The sequence below is a fragment of the Scyliorhinus torazame genome, chromosome 21 (genome assembly GCF_047496885.1).
Source record: "Scyliorhinus torazame isolate Kashiwa2021f chromosome 21, sScyTor2.1, whole genome shotgun sequence".
Lineage (NCBI taxonomy): Eukaryota > Metazoa > Chordata > Chondrichthyes > Carcharhiniformes > Scyliorhinidae > Scyliorhinus > Scyliorhinus torazame.
The window spans coordinates 110,344,375-110,353,642 of NC_092727.1; the positions used below are offsets into that span (position 1 = coordinate 110,344,375).

At 41.3% G+C, this 9,268-nt stretch overlaps 1 protein-coding gene across 7 annotated transcripts in view; it reads left to right on the forward strand.

Annotated features, from left to right (window-relative positions):
• mpp3a (MAGUK p55 scaffold protein 3a) overlaps nt 1-5,530 on the forward strand; it is a 166,514-nt gene extending 160,984 nt beyond the window's left edge. For all 7 annotated transcript variants that reach the window (XM_072487236.1, XM_072487238.1, XM_072487241.1 and 4 more), the window contains one exon: nt 1,465-5,530. In XM_072487236.1, the coding sequence (XP_072343337.1) occupies nt 1,465-1,644 (180 nt within the window). In that variant the 3' untranslated portion in view covers nt 1,645-5,530. The remainder of the gene's footprint in view (nt 1-1,464) is intronic.
• Nucleotides 5,531-9,268: the final 3,738 nt, after the last annotated feature.

Sequence of the window (9,268 nt, forward strand, 5' to 3'; positions counted from 1 at the left end):
GCAATATACACAGATCCCCCAACCTTCTAATGTCTGCCCTTTGCCAGCGGGGGCTGTTCAGCACAGGGCTAAATCGCTGGCTTTGAAAGCAGACCAAGGCAGGCCAGCAGCACGGTTCAATTCCCGTAACAGCCTCCCTCAACAGGCGCCGGAATGTGGCGACTAGGGGCTTTTCACAGTAACTTCATTGAGGCCTACTTGTGACAATAAGCGATTTTCATTCACGTTGCCAACAATGCGAATGAATTCCTGAACGTGAGGGAATGGACCTAACAGAAACATCATTAACATGGAAAGATTGCTGAAACGTCACTCAATGGTAGCAGTTTCATTTTTTTTTAAAGTATTCCTGAAAGTTCCCCCGATAGTTTAATGGGTGAAGCCATGGCCTCGGGTAGCGCTAAACCATGCAGGCGCGCCCATACATGGAAGCAAATCACTTGTCCATTATTCATAGTTTGGTTTTCACTGGGAGAAATTGGCAGAGGTTTGAGATGGTGGTGGTGGGGGGTGGGAGCTTCTCTGACATTAATGCTCCATATTTAAAGATTTAAATCGTGCAATACATTCCAAGAATTATGTGAAGACAGTCAAATGATAATGAAGCCATTGCACCACTTTGGCAATTTATGTATTTTATACTCACGTCAAAAAAGAATGATGGACTGGATTTTGCTCTCAGTAGCAAATATGCAGCACCCAGCCACTTGCTAAGTTCAGTCTTGCCTTCTGTGACCATCTGTGGGATTTTCCACTAGAATGTGAGGTAAAAGAGGAGCACAGGAGATCTGCGACTTTGCGATTAGGGCAAGCAGGTGTGCATCCTCTTAGTCACACAGGCTGAAGAATCGTTAATGGGCAGCAGAGTATTTGAACCAGGAAGTTACCAATTGGGACGTTGAATCCAATGTCCAAACAATCACAGAGTGGCTTGCTAGGCCATTTCAGAGGATATTTCAGAGTCAACTACGCTGCTGTATGACTTGTATGGTACAAGCTCTGCGCCTTCTATCTGGGAAGAATCCCACAAAGCAAAAAAAAAAATCATTCTAATAATGATGAGATGTTAAAAGGGTCGGTACATTAGAATAGACAAGCCCTAAGTTTTTCAGGCAAGTTTATTCTGTATCTATATTATTATAACTTCACGCTATTTAATGTACTTGAACGGGAAGGTAGAGACCAAGAAGCATTTAGAGGAACACCTCCGATAGCAATTTCCACATTTAACGCAGAATTTGCTGTCCAGTTTCTACAGAAATATGGGTAGTTGCTTTTAGCCCTACTGTTATTTCTGTAGCAAACCCTGGCCTTCCTGTCTGTGGGTCCCACGTGGTTTAAGCCATTTGTACTTGTAGAAGGATCTCCATTTCCAATGAGATTTCCTATAATTCTTTCTTAATTCAATTTCTGTATTCCAGATGTTACTGGTCTTACAGTAAATATTCTGTTCTCCAATTGCAGGAAAGCAAGTATCAGGAAATGGTACAATCAGCCGCTTATATTGAACAGCAGTATAGTCATCTCATCGATAAAGTCCTGGTGAAAGGAGATCTTCAGACTGCATGCAGTGAATTGAAAACTATTCTGGATAGTATAGAAAGGGACTCGTTCTGGGTACCAGCTAACTGGGTCCGTTCGTAGCTGTACCAACCCAATGTGAGCAACAGAATATGGCTTCGCCTTCTGATGTTCAAACGAATACAAATGAGTGGTTTGAGATCAATTTCATTGCCAAGTTGGTGATAGTTTAAGCACAGGAAAAGCACAGCACACACCACTCATGTGGAGAGAATTGAATTCCTACATTATTTTGCTTATTGGGATGTATGCTATAAAGGAATCCATATAAATGACAGAACCAAGAATACAAATTAATTTATCTGGAAAAATAATAATTCTGACGATAATGCGGAGGATTAATTCAAGAAATTGATGTTCAATATTAATACTCGGGGACTTTGGTGGGGAGCATTCCCTCTGTGTGCCTGGGCATAGCAAAGCATATTCTTCAACGAGGCCTTTGTGATCTTACTACATCAAGCACCCAGGGGAAATCTTCCTCCAGCTGAGTCCTGCCACGTAAGTAAATGATGTTACGATCGACCTTCGCAAAGGGAAACAATTGAGCTCTACGTAGTTATCACTACAATATACATAAAGTACCATAGAAAAGAAGGAAAGAGACCTGAAGCTAATCAAAAATCATCAGCAGATTTTATGAACTTGCACCCCCAGCAAGTAAGGCGCCCTGTCGGGCATGTGCGCTCATAAAATCAGCTAATAAATACTTGCAAAGAGGATGTCTACAAAACATTAAACTGGATGATGCACACGCAGACATAATTTATCAAATAGTCGCTATGCATGTTGGTGATTAGCTTTTGTTAAGAAGAATGTTTGTGACAACCAAGTCATTTTTAGAAGATTGAATATTTTCAAAATTCAGTGGATACACTGTTTTTAACCAAACCTTGTTTACCGCGTCACAATTCGATTATATCAGGAATATTTAGCTGCGTTTTACATTTCATTTCATAGTATTTACAGTGCAGAAGGAGGCCATTCGGCCCATCGAGTCTGCACCGGCTCTTGGAAAGAGCACCCTACCCAAGGTCAACACCGCCACCCTATCCCCATAACCCAGTAACCCCACCCAACACTAAGGGCAATTTTGGACACCAAGGGCAATTTATCATGGCCAATCCACCTAACCTGCACATCTTTGGACTGTGGGAGGAAACCGGAGCACCCGGAGGAAACCCACGCACACACGGGGAGGATGTGCAGACTCCGCACAGACAGTGACCCAAGCCGGAATCGAACCTGGGACCCCGGAGCTGTGAAGCAATTGTGCTATCCACAAGGCTACATGTGCAATCTCCCTTCATAATTAGCTGTCACATGGTATTCTTGCCTGCAGCTGAATCTGAGCATCTTCGCTCATGAAAAATCATCTTGACTCGAGTTGAAGAGTGTTCTGAAATACTTGCCTGTATTTAGGGGCAGCACGGCGGCATAGCAGTTAACACTGCTGCCTCAAAGCGCCAGAGACCAGGGTTCAATTCCGGCCTTGGGGAACCGTGTGGAATTTGCACATTCTCCCCGTGTTTGCGTGGGTTTCCTCTGGTGTTCTAGTTTCCTCCCACAGTTCCAAGATGGGTAGGTTAGGTGGATTGGCCATGCTAAATTCTCCCTTAGTGTCCAAAAGGTTAGATGGGGTTACGGGTATAGGGCGGAGTGGGTGGGCCTATGTAGGGTGTTCTTTCAGGGGGTCAGTGCAGACTCGATGGGCCGAATGGCCTCCTTCTGCACAGTAGGGATTCTATGATAGTTACTTCTACAGCTAGCATAATCTGACATCCAGTTCCAATTCTGTGACGCCAATGTTTTGAGAAAAATTTGAATTGCAATATTTTTAAGCAGCTATTTTGTAACAAGGGGTTGCTAAAAATCATTACATTCATAAAATACCTCCGAAGAAAAGCAAAACTTTCTCTTACCACAGTCAATGGAGAACTTGGCATCGAGGGACGGTGTTGCCAAAAGCATTCACCGTGACAAATATTTCATCCACAAATTAACTATTACAAGCGGTTTTCTTTTTAAGAGGATCGGAAGAGAGATGAGAGGCAAATGTCAAAAATGGTGAAGTCAAAGTCAGCTGAGGTTGCAGTTTCCTGCATCTCGCTTCCGAAACTGGATAAAAGCAAATGCTAAACAATCACTTTGTTTTTGAAAACTCTGCTGTTACCAAGGCCAGTTATTAATGAACCTCCATGGAAATGTACAGTAGTTTTTTCTGAGAGAAATGGAAGCAACCTGACAGCAATTAACACACCCGTAGAATTGGAATTAATTCCACTAAAGTTTTCATGGTGATTATTACATTAACTGGGTGCAGTGTCGGCCGATGGCCCAATTAAGACCGCCAGCCCCCTCAAAATTAAGCCCTCTTCGCGCTCTCCAACTACCTTTTAAACAGTTAATTAGTCTGCAGTCATCGGCATTTTAATTAGGTGAACATTGCTCCATTAACAGGCAATTGAGTACTAAATTGCTTAAAACTGTTATTGCACTTTTCAACTGTATATTTCATCCTTCCTTGTGGAAAATCACAAATGTCAGCCTTTAGTTATTTGAATATATTATTAAAAGTACAATAAAGGTCAAAACTAACCAAGAAATTAATGTAGACATATTTTCAATGCAATGTACCCACATAGAGAAGCATTTCATTTTCAGTTGTAGTTGAGTCGGTCTTTCTAATTACGTGCAAATACTTCTATGATGTCGCTTCTAAATCAGTCCTTCAAAATTCAAGACTGAACACATCATAAATCACGTACAATTAATGAACTGCACTTAATTTTTTTTAAAGTCACAGAACTTGCCACGAAATAAAGTCGGATTTACATCCTTGGCTATTATAGGGCCCATTAATGGTGGTTAATTCTCTTAAGAGAATGAAAATGAGCATTATGTCAGGTGAGTCCTGGTTAGCCGGGTTGCAGGTTTGATTGCCCCTCAGCACACACAGTCTCCAGGCATCGATCATCACTATAAACAACTAAAGATGAACGTGCCAAATTATACAAGAAGATGCCTCCAGTATCATCCATGATAGGAAGTGACTCCTACTGAGCCCAGAATTTACTCCAGTGATTGAGATCTGGTATAAAAGCACAAAACCCTTTCATCTCTTCACCAATAAGTTACATTTCACCCGAGTGGATAATTAATTTTCATAAAGATCTCATCTTTAAAATAAAATAATTATGATTCAAGTCAAGCAAATGGCACATTCCGACACAGCACAATTTTAAAAGGCAGTTTTAATAGTTGACACAACTCTGATTTCGTATTGCCATGCTGCAGCAATGCTGGTTTAAAGGTGTTACTTAAGCAAACACATCTAATTCGTCTGTGCTTATAAGCACATGTTCAGTGTGAAATTCAATTTAATCGCTACTGCTTTCTATCTTTTATATATTTTTCTTGTCATCTGTTGCAGAGAAGTGTTGTAGGATTAGAGGTGGATACTGAGAAATGGAAGGGTGAGACCATGAAGGGATTTAATATAAGGATGTGAATGTTAACCATGAAGCTTTGGTGTCCTGGAGGCAATGTTTATAAGTGAGCATTAGTACTGGAGGTGCAGGTCAAGATAGGAGCGGCAGAGTGCGGAGAGTGGAGCATTGGACTAGTCAGGTTTGGTGGGGATTAATACATGCATGAAGAAACTTTGGCTGTATATTCAAACTTTTCTTGAATCTAAAAGTTGAAGCCGAAATAAATGTTTGGACTATATTATTTGAAAAGCTATGAATCACCGTTAATATTTGGTCACCATTATAAACTGCTTCAAACTGGAATTCATCCCACAGGTCTAAAAATATATAAACTAGCATTTGCACACTGGATTACTAATAAAATCTCTCTGACATCACAGTAAACGTGTCATCATAAAGGCATCATTGTTTAATGTTTAACCAATTTTTAAATGCAATAAAAATTGATCTTTTTATAATTGTGATGGAAATTTCAAAACATGAGAAAGGTTCACAACAGTTTACAATTTTTAAACTATTGGATCTTCTTCACTCAAGTTATTTATCCTGGTGTTCAGTAGGAAATGGTTAATATTTAAAATGCAATATCTATAAATTTTCCAAGTGTAGGCATTTCATGAAGGAAAGACTTGCACTTATACAGTTCCTTTCATGACATAATGTAAGACTTTAGGGTTGCGAGGTATAAAACTCTTCTAATTAAATTCACTAAGTTCCGAATTCTTAATTTCTAACACTGGGTTCCGCAGTTGTATCTGACCTAACAAGGTATGAATAACTAGTCATAATGTATCAAGTAGAATTTGTTGAGCAAAATTTTACATGTACTTAACAAAACACAGTGAAGGCAACTTGGAAATCTCTAATCCCTCAAGGTCTGAGGATTCTTTGAGCGTTGCCAGCACAGATGGTGGATTTCTTTTCATCTACCTCTGAAGTGATGTTGAATCATGTCCAGAAGAATCATACCCCAGAATCCATAGTTAAACTGTGTCAACAAAGATTTCCATTCCCTAACTTTTATCCCCATTGTTCATTATTCCAGAAACCCTTATTTGGAAATGGTCCACATTCACCTCTTCTCTTGGCTTAGGGTGCAGGTCGCCTGGTGTCACCTCACCTCTGGAATTAGAATCAGGCAAACTGAAGATAAATGTCAATCTCTTGTTTCCTGAAAGTTTACATTCATTTGTGAAGAAATAGCACATTTATTTTAGATAGAGGCATTAACTACAATTGTTAATAACACTTCCTACCATAATGTCAAAACAGATATGATACCATCTAATACAGATGTTCTGCCCTACAAATATAATTAATCATTTAAAGCAACGCATGGGTTTGTTTAAAGATAAGGGATGGGATTCTCCATCCCGTCGCACCCATTTTCTGGTGCGGCGCGCGCCCGCAGGCAGCGGGATCCTCCATCTCAGCAGCGGGTCAATGGAGTTTCCCATTGTGGGGACCCCCACGCTGTTGGGGCACAGGCGTAAGTGCGTTGCCGGTGAAGTGGAGGATACCGCCGACGGAGAATCCAGTGTCAGAATTATTGCAAGGTATACTCAGGAGTACTCTTTGATCAATCTTTATTGACTTGTGCACAAGGAGAACAACTCAGTGGAACTCACTGCATTGTTCTGTCTGAGTCCAGCGAAACAGAAACACTTATAGCTTTTTCAACCAATAGGTTTACAGTTGCAGTCTAATCCTTCATTTACATGTCAACACACCAATAATATCAGTTAAACTTTCATTTTAAACCAATGAAAATGAAAGGACAGTAATTCTAGCGAATAGAAAACAGGGCAAATGGACCAATAGAAAAATGAGCATTTTTAATTCTTCATTTGCATACTTATCTCCCCACTTGCTCTTGGATGTTACTGTAGTTTACAGAAAACGCATTCTTGTTTCGGCGACCTCCATTATTCTGTTTCTGCAGACACACGTCCTTCACTAAGAAACAATCTATTATGGATTCCACACCAGCCCAAGGGGTGGAACCTTACCAGAATTTGGCAAAGTGTCTGTTTCAGACTGGAAAGTGGTGTGTAACTCTCCAGTTGCACAGACCAGCTTTCTCTACAGATATTGAGCCTCTTTAAAGAAACAAATGAGTGGGATTGATTTACACCGGGGCGTGATAGAGCCGGCAACTTGATCCACAGAGATCGGGGCACCCTAATCAGCACTGCAACCTACAGCCCCCAGCTCTCACCACAGAGGTATTGGGGGCTCTACTCCCTGCCCCCCACAGACAATCATCAGTGGCATGCCACTCTCCCATTCCCCCCCCCCCAACAATTATCGCCCACATTCCTCCTCCCACTGCCACCTCGCCTCAGTGTCCAATCTCCCCATCCACCCCACCACCACACATAAATGAACTCCCCTGCCACCCCGGCATGGAGCTCCCACTCGGGTTGGCACTGTGCCAATCTGACAATGCCAACCTGTGCCAGGACAGTGCTCAGGCGCTACCCAGGCATGTCCCTCTACCCCTCCCCCCCCCCCCCCCCCCCGAGGCTTTACTTACCTCTGACTCCCCCAGAGGGATTCCCTCAAAGGAATCTCATTTGGCCAACACTGTTGTAAATTTAGTAACTATTTTGTGAGTGAGGGATCATCTGGCAGGGGGGGGGGGGGGCTGTTAATGATATTCAAATACAAAAAAAGTATATTTAAATGGGGTTCACGCCCAAAACATCTCTGGCGACAGGCAGGGAAAGATCAGGAAATGCAATTCTCTCCAGACTTTCCACCCACGTTGCCAATTTTGCGCATGGCTAATGTGAGTTCAAGATCTTCCCAATGGTGTCATCCTAAGTTCAAGCTACTTTTTAAGCTGTTTCTTTAAAAATTGAAAAGTAGTTAACAATAACACCCATAGATGTTACAGACCAACAAACCCCAAAACTTAGTTTGATCAATATTTTATGATCAGCATGTATCAAAACACACTACTCAAATGCTTGTTGAAACGCCGTCACTGTTGAAAAGTAAGAAACATTGTAGCACACAGAAAACTCCCTCAAGTGGCAAATAAATAAATGACCAGATTATTTGTTTGATGCTTGGATACGGGGAGAATTCCCCTGCTCCTCATTGGATAATTCCATGGTATCATAAATGTCCATCTGAGGATTCACGTTTAAATGCCTCATCCAAAAAAAACATGCTCCAACAGGGCAGCTGATGTCTCAGCAATGCACTGAAGTGTCACCCTAAACATTGTGCTCATCTCTACAGTGGCACTTAAACTAGAACCTTCTGCTTCACTGGGGAGAACTGTTGTCACTGAGCCAAGGAGAATGTAATAGACATGCAATGTAAATTCCTATTTATTCACACTGAGATTTTACGCCACATGTGACATTCCAGTCACGCTTGAGGCCCCATTCCGCAGTATCAGTTGCTCATCAGTTCTGCATCTTACTCAATCTTCCTTTCCCTGTCTTGGAGCCTTCCTCTTTTCCATTCTGGTGCCCTCTGACCTCTGTTCCAGTACCTTCCTTAGAGTTCTTGTGAGCAGCTTTCTCATCCCTGCGCTCTCCATCCGTGAGAAAAGATGTGCGGGCACATCAGCTCACTAAATATTTCCAACAAACAGGATATCACCTGTATTATTGCCCAAAGTTAGCGTTACCCGCACACAGTTAGTCTATAAATAGTGTACTGCAGTGATTAATTTTATGAGCGTGTAAGAGTTCTCAACAATCACAGATATAAATGAGCCACAAAAATATTTCCCATGGTACAAAGATTGACTGGAAAGTCACACATTGGAGAGATGCCCTATTTATTACACAGATTTTGTTTTCACTGAAGTGTGGAACATCGCATCTCCCCTGTTGTTTTGCAGTATCTTCAACACAATCAGTGGTTATCTATAACAATAGAGATCGTTATTAATCATATAAATAAAACCAAGGGAGTGTAATCAACTTAATTCAATGAGTATTGAATCACGGATGACAAAGTACAAATGATTACATTGGCACTGTACACGTGGCTTCAATCAAAGCCAAACATCTTTGTACAATTATTTGTATAACTACATGGTGCATGATAGAGCTCCAGATTTAGATATCATTGTTCACAATTCTATTGTTCAGGGATTGTAGAGAAATCTCTTTTTCACTTAGCTCATACGCACACCAACAAAATTGCCAATGATCATAGAATTTAAAGTGAAG